This window comes from Grampus griseus (assembly GCF_964374135.1).
Source record: "Grampus griseus genome assembly, chromosome: 21".
NCBI classification, from domain to species: Eukaryota; Metazoa; Chordata; class Mammalia; order Artiodactyla; family Delphinidae; genus Grampus; species Grampus griseus.
Window position 1 is genome coordinate 12443405 of NC_139015.1, and position 17182 is coordinate 12460586.

General features: G+C 41.9%; 1 protein-coding gene across 1 annotated transcript in view; it reads left to right on the forward strand.

Moving 5' to 3' along the window:
- The window catches only part of STOX2 (storkhead box 2), a 102784-nt gene extending 87673 nt beyond the window's left edge, over window positions 1–15111 (forward strand). Inside the window, exons 3-4 of the mRNA XM_082680458.1 lie at window positions 5924–8189; window positions 13203–15111. Coding sequence (XP_082536584.1) covers window positions 5924–8189; window positions 13203–13398 — 2462 coding nt within the window. The 3' untranslated portion in view covers window positions 13399–15111. The remainder of the gene's footprint in view (window positions 1–5923; window positions 8190–13202) is intronic.
- Window positions 15112–17182: the final 2071 nt, after the last annotated feature.

Genomic DNA, 17182 nt, shown 5'->3' on the forward strand with positions numbered 1-17182 from the left:
GCGCTCTAGAGCCCATGAGCCACAACTACTGAAGCCCGCAAGCCACAACTACTGAAGCCTGCGCACCTAGAGTCTGTGCTCTGCAACAAGAGAAGCCACCGCAATGAGAAGCCCGCGCACCACAACGAAGAGTAGCCCCCGCTCGCCGCAACTAGAGAAAGCCTACATGCAGCAACAAAGAACCAACGCAACCAAAAATAAATAAAATAAATTAAATTAATTTTAAAAAATAGAGAAAAGAAAGAACACAGAGCAAGTATGTAATAGGTAATTGTGGGTCACTGCCAGACAGCTGCTAACAGTGTCACTAAGTTGGAATATTTTGTAGAGAAATCCATAGAACAACTCTTTGCTAGTTTTTATGGTGAGTGACCCTAAATCCCAAGCCCTCGTATTCAGATGGACCAAGAGGAGCTAACAACCTTTTTCATATGATGATTTATTGGTCAACCCTAGAAGTTTGCAAGGACACCATACAAACCTGAGTCTAGGGCAGGGCTTGGCAGACTGTGGCCTGCAGGCTGTGTGTGGCCCTCCACTTGTTTTTGTAAATAAAGTTTTATTGGAACAGAGCCACACCTGTTAGTTTATATATTGTTTTTGGCTCCTTAGGCTACAGAGTTGAATAGTGGCAACTGAGAGATCATATGGCTCATCAAGCCTGAAATAGTTATTACTATCTGGCTCTTTACAGAAAAACTTTGCCAACCACTGGTTTAGGGCAAGGTAGTAATTATTTAAAACTTTGTTCAGCAGTAGCTCTGCATTTTAAACTACTATTTCCCGAAATGAAGTTTTGTTTCCTGCCTGCCTTCCTTCTTTTCTTATCTCTCTTCCTCCTTTTTTTCTTTTTTTCCTTTGATTTTTCTGCTTTTCTTTGGCTATCATTTAAGTTACTTCAGAACAGAACAATTTAGAAAACTTAATACTGTTCAAATTCTGTTTGAAAAATGTATTTCAGTGCAATTCTAAAACTTTGGAGGGATTCAAATATCATTTTTTTTGTTTTTTAAAGGTAACACTATTTACTTTTTATTATTTTACTACTTGAAAATAAAGTTTTGAAGTCTAACTGAATATTATTAAAACATTCAAGCTCTTATTTTTAATGCATATGTTATAAATAGAAAGAATAGTCTAGATTTTGGCCTCTTCCTGTTTTGGACATCCATATTCTAAAGAAACTTTTTATTAAAAAGTCTTCTAGTAAAAATGCCTGATATGCCGATACTTAAACCTTTTTATCATCTTTCTATATTGGTTAATTTTTTTTTTTTTTTTTTTTTTTTTTGCGGTACACAGGCCTCTCACTGCTGTGGCCTCTCCCGCCGCGGAGCACAGGCTCCGGATGCGCAGGCTCAGCGGCCACGGTTCACGGGCCCAGCCGCTCCGCGGCATGTGGGATCCTCCCAGACCGGGACATGAACCCACGTCCCCTGCATCGGCAGGCAGACTCTCAACCACTGCACCACCAGGGAAGCCCTATATTGGTTAAATTTTTGAAAACAACTTTTATATACCAGTTCACATTATAGAAATAAGAATATTTTTTAAAGGTTTGAAAAGAATAATTACTGCTTCTCAGCTTTCTAAATAGGTCCTCATACTATTATATATGGAATGGATAAACAACAAGGTTTTACTATATGGCACAAGGAACTGTATTCAATATCCTGTGATAAACCATAATGGAAAAGAATATAAAAAAGAATGTATATATGTATAACTGAATCACTTTGATGTACAGCAGAAATCAGCACAACATTGTAAATCAACTATACTTCAATTAAAAGTAAATACATTTTAAAAATAAATAAATAGGTCCTCATCCATCCAGAGTGATCATTTAAATTGGACTACTACTTGTTAAGTTATTACACCTGGATCTTCCCGGGAGGAAAGCTGACCCTAAGGGGAATAGAATTAGACCTATAAGTCTGCTTATGGGCTTGAAGTTGACTTTCGAGTTTGCTGGAGACTAACATTATCTATACTGTGTTCTGTCTCCAGTTCATCCGTTTACATCGCTTCCTACTGAATTCCCCCTCAGCCAATGTCCTTCACAAACACGAAGAAATCATCCGAAGAAGCCCATTAAGTTTTCAGTCTACGATGCTTACCATACAGAACATGTACATATGCGCTCTGTTCCAACAATTGTCAGATTTGCAAGATTGAAGTGGTATATAAGTCTAAATAACCTCGCATTGGCATGCAGTGTATTGAAATATCTGTTTTTGCTTTGAGAGATGTAAAGTGTAGGAAAGGAGAGAGGTCAGATTCCAGCCCTATTTGAGTGTAAAGCTTACCTTTGCTCTTTACGCTATCAAAATCCAAACTCATGATGACCTTTGGGACTAGAATATGGAAGTGATGGAATATGCAGACCTTGACAATCTCTATCACAGTCACATCCCCTTTTTCCGTTGAGCCCTACAGGTTTCCAGTGGAATCCTGGGTTTCATAGACAATTGAAGATACCAATCATTATACTGGAGCTTAATAATAAAATAATAATCATAAATATCAGTGACTTTCAGGTAAAGCTTTGAAAACTTACAGGTAGGGGTATGGAAAATGGATTGGACAGGGAATGTTTCTAATTTGTTTTTTCAAATTAAACATTATTTGATTGATCCACTTGAAAATCCAAGACATCAAAACTTTAAATGTAAATTCTCTCTGGAAACTCTTTCTTATTCCTTCATTTGGGAACACTCAGAAAGTGGTAAGTAAACATGATTGCATTGTAGTCATGATTCCATATAGTTTTGTGAGTTTTCTAAGATCAGCACTTGGTTGGCCTCCAATCAGCAAATTCTATAATACAGTGAAATTTTTGTTTTATAGTAATAGCTATTTTTATGAATAACTCTTCAGCTTTCCTTTTTTTTTTTTTTGTGGTACACGGGCCTCTCACTGCTGTGGCCTCTCCCGTTGCCAAGCACAGGCTCCAGACGCGCAGGTCCAGCAGCCATGGCTCACGGGCCCAGCGGCTCCACGGCATGTGGGATCCTCCCGGACCGGGGCACGAACCCGTGTCCCCTGCATCGGCAGGCGGACTCTCAACCACTGCGCCACCAGGGAAGCCCAGCTTTCCCTTTTTATAGCAGAGAAGTAAACCAGTCAATCATGAATTCTTCTAATTCTTCTAAATGAGCCTTACCACTTTTTGAAAAATTTCTGTGTGACTAGTGCCCCCTGAGGTTGTTCATCAGAAGCAGAATATTAGTAGTGTTACTAGAAGGGGCATAGAAGCTTCTTTTAAGTTGCTCCTCTCATGTGCAAGCATTTTCTGTATTATGTTGGCTCTCACGAATTGCAAATATATAGCTTGGGTTGTATCACTAATTCAATTGGCACTCATTTTTGTTTTGTACAGAAACTACCTTAAATTTTTTTAAAAAATTTGTTATTATACCAGCCTTAAAAACCAACATACATTTGCATAAAAACCAACATACATTGCTCAAGAGTAGAACCTTAGACAAAAAGGAAACCGTGCAGCTCAAAAATTAAATAATTATATTAAACAATACATCATTCAGAAGCAGTGTTATCTTTTCTGCCTTGATCACAATGGGTGCCCTCTGAAGAGGGTAACAAAATTGGGTATGTAACTTACTCATACATGGACTCTCCCCTTGAGAACTGCAGGCCGTTTCCAGTGTTTTTGTATTTCACTTTCATAGTTTTGGAAGGATTGGGGGAGCCTAAACTTCTCAGCTTACCCAGCTGTTCTAGGCTGTTACACAATGTTCTTTGAAGGTAACGGGGGTTTCCATGGATCCTGACCCAAAGTTGAGACTACTGATAGCTAACATTTATGAGTGCTCACTGCGTCAGGCAGTGTTCTTCATACACTAAACTCATTTAAACTCACAACAACCCTCTGAAGGTAGGTACTGTTATTGTCCACATTTTGATGACAGTCAGTAGAGGCTCAGAGAGGTTAAGCAAGTTGCCTAAGGTGATACCAGCTGTAGTAGTTCTCTAAAACAGTCATAACAAAGTACAGGTGGCTCGTCTTACAGTTCTGGATGCTACAAGTCCCAAATCAAAGTATCATCAGAGTTGGTTGATTTCTTCTGAGGGCTGTGAGGGGAGAATCTGTCCCAGCCTCTCCCCTTGGCTAGTAGTTAGCTGCCTTCTACCAGGGTCTCTTCACATCGTCTCTTCTCTGTGATGTCTCTGTGTCCAAATTTCCCCTTGTCATAGTGGCTTAGGGCTCACTCTAATGACCTCATTTTAACTTGATTATCTCTATAAAGACCACATGTCTAAATAAGGTCACATTCTGGGGTACTGGGGTTTAGGACTTAAACATATGAATGGGGAGTGGCGCGCTTTCAGTCTCCACTGAAATTGCCATTTTTGTGGGTCAGACACGGTTGAATATTGCCAGGATGATTCAACCTGACCTATTTCCAAATGACATCATTCAGGTCAGTCTTAGAAATATTATCACCCGTGATTTGCCTGGCACTGAGGCAGGGAGAATACTAAAGAAATAAAATAAATGCACTACAGCCTAGAGAATTTATACTCTCTTAAGAATGTATGTTCTTAATTATCTCAAAGTAGACAATGCTTAAATGTGCACACAAAACCCTTTGAAAAAGATATCAGTCCCTGTACAAAGGAATATCTGTGATTTTTTTCTGGAATTTCTATTCTAGCAAAGACAGCAGTTTGGGACTCAGTGACCAGATAGATGTAGAGCCTCTAAGCTTTCACTGGTGTATTTATTAGAGCTCTCTGGTTATGAATCTGAGAAACCACCTTCATCCTGCTGGCTCATGCCAACAAGGATGAACTTCTCACCTGAATTCCACCAATCATTTTCAAATTTGAAGGTGATGATTTCAAAATTGGAGAGTACATCCTAAACAATGGTCAAGTCTAGTTGCCCTTTGATATAATTTATAAAATTAAGTTTATTAAGTAAACTTAATCTTAGAATGAGTGCATGGAGTAACTCCAAGTGTACGTGGTAGCCTCTATGTATTTTAGATTTGTTTTTCAATACCAAGATGGCTATTTCAACCCTGTTTCCCCAGTTGCTTTTATTGAAAAAGTCTTTTTTGTAAATTTATATATACCGAAAACGTTTTTTCTTCATTTAAAAATATTCTGTCTTTGGGAACTCCCTGGTGATCCAGTGGTTAGGTAGGACTCAGTGCTTCCACTGCAGGGGCCACAGGTTCGATGTCTGGTTGGGGAACTAAGATCCCACATGCCGGGAGGCCAAAATAAAAATTCTGTCTTTAACGATTCAGTTCAGTAAAGGTTTTTAACAACAGTAGGCACCTAACGCCATCTATCATCCCTGTCTCTCTTCCCAGCCTTTATATGTTCCTGTTCTGTTGGTAGTAATATTCCATAAGAGTTATCAGAGAAAACTAGGATTCACACTAAACTCGATGAACACCTGTGAATCCTGCTTAGTTTCTGTCTGATACTACTTAGAGGCTTGCAAAATTAGTTAGATTCTGTGTTAGTCCGTTCGGGTTACTGTAACAAAATACCAGGGACTGGGTGGCTGAAATAACAGACATTTATTTCTCACAACTCTGGGGGCAGGGAAGTCCAAGACCAAGGCGCCTTCAGGCTTGGTGTCCAGTGAGAGCCCTCCTCCTGTTTTGCAGGCAGCCGTACCCTCAAGTCACAGAGAGAGAGACAGAGAGAGAGAGAGGGCTTAGTCTATTCTCTTCTCATAACGCCACATCACAGAGGCTGCACGCTCATGACCTCATCACCTCCCAAACACCCCACGTCCTATTACTGTCACATTGGGGTTCGGGGCTTGAACGTGGGGATCGGGTCGGCAGGGGGACCATTCAGTCCAGAGCATACTTGGAAAACTCCGGAATCAACACCACGTCCCCTCTTCATTCTCACGAGTGTGTCCTTTGGGTTTCAGGTGTTCCCACCCCAAGCCAAGAAATTCTCCGGCATACGCTGAACACGCTGGTCCGGGAGCGGAAGATCTACCCGACTCCAGATGGCTACTTCATCGTAACCCCGCAGACCTATTTCATAACTCCTTCCCTCATAAGAACTAACAGTAAATGGTACCATTTGGATGAGAGGATACCTGACAGGTCTCAGTGTACCTCTCCCCAGCCCGGGACCATCACGCCCTCTGCCTCAGGCTGCGTCAGGGAAAGAACGTTGCCCAGGAACCACTGCGACTCTTGCCACTGCTGTAGGGAAGATGTGCACGGCGTGCACACGGCCACCCTGCAGAGGAAGACCGCCAAGGACTGCAAAGACCCGTACTGCCCTCCTTCCCTCTGCCAGGTGCCACCCACTGAAAAGAGCAAAAATACTGTCAACTTTTCATATAAGACGGAAACTCTCTCCAAACCTAAAGATAGTGAAAAGCAGTCCAAAAAATTCGGACTCAAGTTATTCCGGCTCAGTTTTAAAAAAGACAAGACCAAACAGCTAGCCAATTTTTCCGCCCAGTTTCCTCCCGAAGAGTGGCCCCTGCGAGATGAGGACACGCCAACTACTATCCCTCGGGAGGTGGAAATGGAGATCATTAGGCGTATTAACCCAGACTTGACCGTGGAAAATGTCATGAGGCACACTGCACTAATGAAGAAACTTGAAGAAGAGAAAGCGCATAGGAGTAAAGCCGGGTCCTCCGCCCATCACAGCGGAAGAAGTAAAAAGAGTCGGACTCATCGCAAGTCCCACGGAAAGTCTCGGTCGCACAGCAAGACGCGAGTGTCCAAAGGAGACCCGTCAGATGGCTCCCATCTGGACATCCCGGGTGAAAGAGAGTATGACTTTTGCGATCCTCTTACCAGGGCTCCCCGGGAAGGCTGCTTCATCATCGAACACAAAGGTGATAACTTCATCATGCATAGCAATGCGAACGTGATTGAGTCTCATTTCCCCATGACTCCGGAATGGGACGTGTCTGGGGAACTGGCCAAAAGGAGAACTGAGATGCCTTTTCCTGAGCCTTCCCGGGGAAGCTCCCACTCAAAAGTGCACCGAAGCCACAGCCATACCCAGGACCGAAGGTCCAGGAATGAGAGATCCAACAAGGCCAAGGAGAGGTCCAGATCCATGGATAACTCCAAAGGTCCTCTGGGTGCTTCTTCTCTGGGGATGCCTGAAGACCTGGCTGAAGGCTGTAGCCAAGACGACCAGACCCCCAGCCAATCCTACATTGACGACAGTACTTTAAGGCCTGCACAGACTGTCAGTCATCAAAGGGCTCACATTTCGTCCACAAGCTACAAAGAGGTGTGTATTCCAGAAATAGTCAGTGGCAGCAAGGAACCTCCCAGTGCTTGCAGCCTCTTGGAGCCAGGCAAACTGCCCGAGAGTTTGCCATCCTTTGGTGAACTCAACTCTTGTCCAACAAAAACAGCTGCAGATGACTATTTCCAGTGTAACACCTCCAGCGAGACGGTGCTCACGGCGCCGTCACCTCTGGGAAAGAACAAAGAGGACCATGACACTCTGACCCTGGCGGAAGGGGTGAAAAAGCTGCCTCTGTCTGACAGGCAGGCCCCACATCCCTCCAGGGAGCCTGTAGGACACAAGGAGGAGTCGCCAAAGGGGCCGGGCGGGGGCCCAGCAGCTTCGGGCGCTGTGGCCGAAGGGGTTGCCAATGGACGCCTCATCCAGCATCACAGTGCCGAGCCCAGCAGCCTGGACAAGAGGAAAGAGATATTCAGCAAAGACACACTGTTCAAACCTCTTCACAGCACCTTGTCTGTAAACAGCTATCACAAATCAAGCCTGTCTGTCCTCAAATCTCACCCGAAGACACCTGCGGACACACTGCCAGGCCGATGTGAGAAACTGGAGCCGTCCCTAGGGACCTCGGCTGCACAAGCCATGCCAGCTTCCCAGCGTCAGCAGGAGTCAGTGGGGAACCAGGAGGCCTCTTTTGACTATTACAACGTCTCTGATGATGATGAGTCTGAGGAAGGGGCAAACAAGAACACAGAGGAGGAGAAAAACAGAGACGATGTGGGAACCATGCAGTGGCTCCTGGAAAGGGAGAAGGAAAGAGACTTGCAGAGGAAATTTGAGAAGAACCTCACCCTCCTTGCCCCAAAGGAGACCGACAGCAGCAGCAACCAGAGGGCCACCCATTCGGCGCGTCTGGACAGCATGGACAGCAGCAGTATCACGGTGGACAGTGGATTCAACTCCCCACGGTAGGAAGAGGCATCTCTCTGCACACACATACACCTGCCGGGGCCTGGGGCTTTATAAAATAACTCGGAAGGTTTCTGATTTCACAGTCTCAGTTCTGTGAATGAGGGTTAAGAGTTGTGTGAGTTGTATTGTTAACAGCCTGTTTCTGACTTCTTTTTCAGGAATTGAAACAAATGTTTCTGCAGCTGTAGAGATCACCAATCTGGACTGGTGGGTTGGCCCCTTCCCATCCAATCTAAGACCAACATTTCCCAGTATTTTTCCTTCGATGTTTATATTGCCACCATGCTGATAAAGGAAGGGTTTTTTAAAGGTCCTTCAAAAATAGTAACTTTTTGAGTAGAATGAGTAGTCAGTGTGGAGGTGGGAGGTAGGGGTTGGGAATAACTGGATTGACTCAAGGATGGGGAGTCCTTCTAATGAGAATATAATAGCCAATTTCAAAACCTTTCCAGTGGATCTAGAAGCCTGTTACTATTTTAATCCCGACTTTTTATGCCGCCCTCGCCCCTTGCTCTCATACACCTTCCTCTCACCGCTCAAAAGTCTGCAGACACATGGAACCTGTTCCTGTTACGTAAAGATTAGGGGCCTGTGCGCCATTAGTTCAAAGCATGTGCCAGCACTTTTCTTTCTCCTCCTGCAGAACTAACACCATTTAGGCATGCTGGTCGTGGTGTCTTCTTTTCAGTAGGTGCTGGTAATTCAGCAGAGGCTAAGAGTGTGCAGTGCCCGATGGCCACGTCCAATGCAGTGAAGTGGTTCAGGGGTTTCGAAAACAAAAGGGAGTCTGCAACTTTCCTTTTTTCTCCTTAATTCTTCCTTCTCTTCCAAGAGCAACTTGGGACCTGATTCTGCTTCTAAATTCTACTCCAGATTGGTGACTCTGAGATGCAGAAATAACATTGAGAGATTGACATCTCCCATTAGTTGTGATTCCCAACTTTTTACAATATTTATTATTTTAACAAGTCCAATATATGATTATGTAGTTCATATATTTATTTTAATTATTAAGAGTTAAAATTAGTTATGTTGTAATCGTTTCACTCTATCTATGGATAACCTGGGGACAGAGCATCCCAGAATCAGAACTGGGAAGCGTTATTCTGTTTGTCCCTTATTGGGCCTTTGTTATTTCTTAAAGGGCTAGTTCTTTTTATTATTATTATTAATTTTTTTTATTATTGTCGTGTAACCTTCTTTTCCAAGTTAACACATGTGTGGAAGTCTAATGTCTAAACAAACCACAGAGATGGCACTCTGGTTAAAGTGGAGACCAGGAGCCCCAGATCTCCTCTGCCCATCCCTCAAGGACCCTAAGAGACTACGGGGGGGCATGGCACTCAGTCTGAAAACTACTGGCCTATTAAGTGACTTTTCTAAGACGTAATTTTTGCTCAATATTTGTTAATCCCAAATCGAATCTTAACCAATTAGTTTATATATTCTTTTCTCTCTACTTCCCTCTTCAACTCTTGTTTTTCCTCTTGATTTCCTAGTAGGGATACCAGATAAGCATAACTGAGAGTCTGCTATTGATGGTAGAAGCTCAGTACCATCGCTTATGGAAGGTGTGGGTTATTTGCCTGGACGTTATGCTCTACTGTTTCTTACTATATAGCCTCTCCCTGCCTGACGCTTCTCTGCACCAGTTTCCAGCAATTCATTTGGCCCTCTTGGCCCCTGGACCTCCACGGAGGGAAAACCGCAATACTCCAGAGATAGCTGCTAAGGAGACCTTGAGAGTAGTCTAGTGGGTTCTAACTTAAAACTTTACCACTGCATAATATTGAAAGTTTTTGTTTGGGAACAAGTAAAAAGAAACGTTCATGTAATCATTGAACCAGTCTCTCCACAGAATATATTTTATCAGCTCTAGGTTTGGAGCAGAATATGGAACTTATGCATGGGATTACTTCTTGAACTCAGCTTATTCGCATTGCTTTAATAATGTAGTCAAGGTCAAATGCGTTGTCCTGGTAGAAGAAAAAGGTCTTCCTAAGGAGACGGTCTTCACCCAGGAGCTACGTATCTGCCCAGTGTTATGAGGGGGAATTTTCTCTACAGAAAAAGGTAGATCACCCGTAAATTTCATGCAGTTAGAGAATCTACAGAACAATTCCTAATTTTACCCCTTTCGTAATTAATATCCTTTGGTTAGAAGCTGGGTGACGAACTTATTTTCTATATCTATTTTTAAACTACTTCAAAATTTTATTTTATCTCATTTGAAGTATCTCCCTATACTTCAACAAATGCCCTAATTTACCTTTCTGATGTATGAAGATGGTCTGCGAAGGAGAATATTTGAGTTACAGGGAGTTTTATTCTCCAGCGTGAGGAGTACTTTAGCCGTATAGTATTATCACGCGGACACCTCTCCACCACCGCAAGATAAAGGAATCTTAAGTGGGCCGTTTACTCAGATTTTTCAGTAAATAATTGACAGAGCAGCTACAATCTAACCTCCTCCCCGCTGCCAAAAAAAAGAGAAAAATCAAAATCAGAAAGGATGATCTTCATACTCTCAGTCTTCAGTGTTGGCTCAGAGGTCATGTCCAGCCACATTTCCGAAAGTCTTCAGTCCCTCTTGTTGGGAACCAAAGGGCACTGAGAGAAGGAAACAAGGCAGAAACTTAAACTGTGCTGTGAGATCTAATATTGCAAATGAAAAATCCCGACATGCAAAGCCTGCTATTCCAAATCTGAGGCCAAAAACCAGTTGATAACCACAATATGAAAATCAGAGGGATTCAGGCTGCCAGGGATGTGTGTGCACAGTGTACTGTGCCGTCCGAGTGTGGGTCCAAGGGCAACATGTGCAGCAAGAGGCGCAGCAGGGCCTCTTGGTTCAGTTTTTCTGCCTACAAATTCCTGAGATGTTATTTTTAATGTCGTACTCCGTTAGTTCTCTTTAAAAAAGTAAGGAATTTTAAATTGGGGGTCTATTGTTACTGCTAACCGTCCCTCTCCATGAACTGTTTCACCATCATATCCACAGCCTTCCATATGACTGTCACACATTGTACTCAGTGTCACGGCAATAATGAGATATACCCTCTGGAGACACTGGAATGCTCTATGTATTTATCACTATTAATATGTTGGCCGTGGTCAAGGGGGGTCTGAGTACAGAGAGCTCCTACCTTAGACCATCTGTTGCGATGATGTGTGTTGATGGTGCCTGGAAGACAGTAGGGTCTTGATAAATTAAACTCCCGCCTCAAAAGCTGGTTTAAAAGTGGATCCCTGAGACCTCAAAATGCATTTTCCCATAGAAATAAAACGGCATTAGTAGCGTATAGATTCCCAGGCCTACCCACAGTGGCTGCTGAATTCATCAGATGCCAGATGTGCTACAGAAATAGCTTATGTTTCTCTAGCTTTTTGGTGTACGGATTCCTCATTATTGCTTATTTCTTCTTCTGAGTCACTCAGTGAGTAGGTATGACACATAACTCGCCCTGTTTTAAAGATGAGGAAGTCAAATGCCATAAAAAGTTATCGCTGTGATTAAGAATGAAACTGAAGGAACGCGCCGTGACCTCTTTGAGGTTCTACATGTTTATTGCCCTTCTTCCTTCCTCCACCTGACCCTCAGTTGTAGTCCTGGAAAACCTCTGAGGAATTTTCTTAGAGGAGGTGTAAAGCAGGTAAGTAGGTAAGTCTAGCACTTTCCATTGCTTTAGTGATGATGTATTCCTTAGGCACGCCCAGATTTACGGTAAGCCTCATGAGAGAACTTAACTCACTTCTATGAATGTATTAACCTTCCAGACGTGCCCTCTGCAGTCAGGAAGGGTCCAGTTGTCTCTTTGGTAGCCAGTGAACAACATTCCTTTTAAACAATTAACTCTTGGCTTTTTGATGAGAAGCAAACTTAAGGCCACAAGGGGGTTAGGATGAAATAGCCTGTCAGGAATGGCTGCCACGGTATAATGTTCAGACAAAATTGCTATCAGTTTAGGATGGGAATGAAAGTGAGCTGTGAGGATGTCCCCTATGTAGTTTGACCTTCAGTCAGTGATGGGGACCCACCTGTAGAATATTTTATACATCTTGAATCTATCCAGTAGAGTGGATGTTTTGAGCATCATTGTGGTTTCTTCCACCTCTTTGTAAGCTGATGTTTCTTACTACCATTTTGAGGACCTTGAACGTGAAACCCATTCAGTTCTGATCAATCAGGCCAAGTAATCTTATTTCTGCTGTTGCCCTACACATCTGACATGTTAAATGTTATAAACCTCTTGGAACAATAAAATCGCTTCAAGTATTTCTAAATTAGAAAAACTAAAAGAGAAATCGAAATACTAAAGCCTTTAAACCACCTCTGTTCTGTAAGAATCCTTTAAAAAATAAAATATTTCTACCAAATCAATGTACACAGGGAAAATCTAAGATTCCTTATCTGAAAATAGAATGTATTTTTTACTATAACATTATATGTTTGAAACAGAGGTATGAAGTGTTTAAAAAGAATTTTATTCCCATCAGTGTGGCATACTGGCTAGTGGCCTACTTGAAGTTCACCGCCAAAGTCAAAAATCTGCTACTCGAGAATGAAAACAAAATCATCAGGGTAAAATTATGGAGTTTATTCAGGAGCAGTTCTATCAATGAGTTTCAAGCCTGAAATGAAATCACTACCTGTGTATATTTATGAAGACTATTCTTTTTTAAAAACGAACGCGATAGCCATCTAGCACATCAGATCTTGAAGGTGTTTCCTTGAGCGTGAAAGGCAAGGGAAGACATTTATTTAGCTGTATAAAAACCCTTTATTCAGCATGCTGCTGATTATAACATGTCTTGTGGACGCTGCCGAAGTCCAAGTTGGAGGAGCATATGTGAATAATCAGTATGAGATGGTATATACATGACATGATGAACCGACAGAGGAAATCCATTAACTGCATCATTTGCTCTTCCTCTAGGGCTCAATATATAATTATTTATGTTCCAAACCAAACCAAACAAAACCAAACAAAACCTTTTTACTCTTTTAGCACTCGGGAGAGCCTGGCTTCCAACACATCAAGCATTGTTGAAAGTAACCGTCGTCAGAACCCTACCTGGAGCCCGGCCCACGGTGGAGCTGGCCCGGCCTTCAATTTCCGAACAAGTACGGACAGCCCCACAAATGAAGCTGAGAAATTACAGAAACCTTCCAGCTGCTTGCAAGCTTCTGTTACTAGCGTGTGATAGTCATTCTGCCTCAGATCTCCTGTCTCATTCGATACAGCCAAGTTTACGGCACTGGGACTGTTGTTTACATCTTCGGAAAGACAAGCATCTCAACGGCAGTTTTTGTGTTGACTTAAACTGTGCTGCTAAGTAGGCTAGGGCAAAAAACAACAACAACAAAATCTTTATTTCAGAGTATTGCTTTTCACATGTATGGCTCTGTAGCAACAAGAATAGCAGTAGGGGTGATATGTATACTTTTGCTTCACTAATTGTAACTGAGCACACATAGGAAAGTCTAGACACTGTCAGTGTAATATGCATTTTCAATGTCATGCAGTTGCCAAGTCCATTCTGAAATGCCACAGATGCGTGTTGCTCCCAGTCTGTGACCGAGTGGTACCACAGAACACTGATCCTTGACACTTCCAAAAACAAAAGACAAAACAAAACAAAAACTAAGCCTCCACAAAATGTCAAATGCAAGGGTCTACCTTTAGGGAAATCAATGCCAACTGACTAAAGGGGACCCCAGCCCTTCGTGTGTGAACCGTTTAGGCCCCAGTCATTTTGCACTGTGAGTTTTCGTGACAAGATTTTGCAGGTGCCCATGGAAGTGTGTCAGAAGGGGTCGTGATCCAAATACTGGGAGTGTTTGTTTTCAGGATTTTAAGTGTCACAGATGCTTGTCTGATTTTTTTAACCTTCCATAATCACAAACAGGAATATAGGCCTTGGAATCTGAAATGGACAAAGGAAGGGTCTCCCAGCCTGGCTGGGGCACAGCACTAAGTGATGGGAGAGGTAACGGGGACCTGTAGAGGTGTTCATCAGATACTGAAGGAAGATCATTTCCTCCTTGTGATACTTGACGGTGATGCTATCTTACTATAATAGATATGATAATTTGTTTAAAATCAAAATGTTCTTTGTGATACAAATGAAGACTACGGCCTGGGGACGTTATTCTTTCTAATGGAAGGACATAAATCTATTTTATGTAGTTTTAAATAGAATGCCTAAATTAGGCTGTGGGAGATAATTTTTAGTGGTTATAGGAAAGAGCAAATTTAGGGGGAGTTGAACTTCAGGCCTTTTATTCCTGGGAAGATATCTATAGAGAAAACTTTAAAATACTTTTTGATTAGAAATATACATGTGCCCATGTAATTAACAACAGAATGTGATCATTCTGCAAGTGCGGTGTCATCCTAACTTGTACGCCCCTAAAATTTATTAGAATGACAATTATGCATACATGAACTATGCCAGAGTAATGTTTACAGATACTTCGTAACCCGTTCCAGGAGGCATTTTTAGGTAGATGTATAGTTTTTAGCCCAACTTATTTCAGAATGGTTTGTTAACGTTTTGCTTTGGTTTACAATATGTCATGTTGAATACAAAGACGGTTCTCAGCAGCAAAGGGATTACACATAACCAAGATTCAGCCTTCTAAGAAAGAGGCACCTCCAAGTTCCCGTGTCTTATTTTATGAGAACCACGGAATAAATCTATAGATAACGGAAAATTATCCACAAAAGGGTTACATGTGACACAAGTAAATGGTCTGACAGAAAGTTTTATTTAGTTAAGTGGCATGTGATGTTTGGAGCCATATACCGTAAACTATATATCCAAAAATTTTCACCTCAGATTTCAGCAATTGGCATAGAATCTGTGAAACACTTCTGCTTCGGTATTAGGTTGAATCACTAGCCATCTGTTTAAAGCGTGGAGTCATGTACACAGTTGAACTGTTTCTTGAAACATTTGGGTCCTTCCTCATGCTTTTTCAGATATTTGGAAGTTGCATTGGGTCAAACTGGACTCATCAAGTTTAGCATAGATTCCTTTTTTTGTGCTTATAGTGAAACGTGAGCACGTTTCTTGGCAAACTCCCGCACCTTTAAGATGCTTAAGTCGGTTGGCTTTCAGTCTCATGCCTTATTTCCTCCAAGGCATGCCTTGATTGCTCAGAAATGCACTCTTCTCTCACTGCTTAAATTTGTCTGGGAGGAATGATAATGTATCAGATAGACTATACAGAGTCTGTTTCCTTGGGGAGTTGTATGCCACACAATTACTAAATTCTTCTAAATTCTTTTTTTTCCCCAAAACCCTGCCCTCCAGCGTCTGTCATACTATCAGTTCATAAATAATAGAACCATTGAAACAATACATCAGCCTCTAGTTGATCCTCCTAAAGTAGCCATTATAATAATCAAATACTGTGTGAACAGGAAAAGAAAGCATTACCTTTAAGAGAAGCTTTAAAATATGAATTTATCAATATTTCACAAGAAATAGGTTTACAGAAGACATTGGAATAAAATGTGTACCACGCTTTGCCTGATGCTATGAGGTACATGATTAAAAAAAAAAAAAAAACTCCCTTAGACCAGCAGCCATTAGCGTAGAAATGATGGACTTCAAAGAGGATATGATGTGAGCAGACGTTCCACGTAGAAATATGCCCGTCTGAATCGAATCGGGATTCTTGAACGGGGGAGAAGCGGTGGCGGGAAGCACATTACAAATGTGACCCTAGATGGTCTGCAGTGATGTTCTCAGTGACCCACTCCAAGCTTTGCCAGCATCCTTTTCCTCCAGGAAACGATAGCTTTGTGGCCCATGGCTGCTTATCTAGACTTCACTTAGAGTTTATCAACTGAAAGGTTTACAAAACTGAATCTGGTTGAATCTCTGTGTAGTGTTCAACTTTAAAGGGTCAACCCATCTGTCGGCATTTTGCACACGTATGTATTATTATGATACAGCATATTACTTTATGGTAATTTTTATTTTTACATATAACTACCTCCATAAATTTGATGAAGCGGCAGCAGTGCGTTCAAGTGTATTGTTTGGAAAAGCAAAGTTGAAAACTTTCTTAACCATTAGGCCATGGCGTTCTGTGTGTGTGTCAGTGATTACGTGGACTTGTGACTGTTTCATTGCCATGGTTTTTCTCTGACGGCATTATTTCACTCTCATCTGTAAACCTGTCTCTCTTCTTCCCCACAAAAGCACACTTGAATTTGTTGTGAATGAAAAAAGGAAGTTTAAATTTCTTGTCTCCCCTGCCCCGGGACCAGCCGGGACCTCATTCCTGCTACAAGTTCTCTCCGGCGAAGAGCCACTTGATAAACATAATTTAGCAAGCTATTGACTCCTATAAAATCTGATCTGAATTCTAGGTTTTCGGTCACAAGACACACCAGAAATTTGGACTGCCAACTTCGAAGCACTTTGGGCCTCACTACTTGCATGCTACCATATCGAGCTCAGACTTCATTTGAATTAAAAGAGCTGTGCGTTGTATCCACAACTTCTGTTCCATAACTCGTATTTCATTTTATATATTTTGCACATCTCAGGGGATCTTCATAAGCATATGAAAAGGGGGAGGGGTCCATCAAAAAAAGGAAACAAGAAGAGCAGAAAAAGGACTTAGCTGGATAAAATTAACAAATGAAGGCTTCTCCAGTGTTGTGAAGTTCAAGTTCAGGAAGCATCCATTGAGAGTTAATCTGGAGTCACAACAATCTGAACACCAGCTGTTCCCCAGTCTCCCTTTTTCATAACCCAACCAGCATTTCTAAAATATAAATTTAATTATATTGCAGTCACCATGGGGAGAAAAAAAAAAAAACCTGTTCAGCGGTAACGAAAGCATTGTTTGTTTTTTAGGTTGCACAGCTTTGTAAAATTCTACCCAGGATAAACCACTTATCACCACAAAGTGTACTTGAAAATAAAGTTTTGAACTTAAATGAAAGGCATATTGCTCACAGTACAG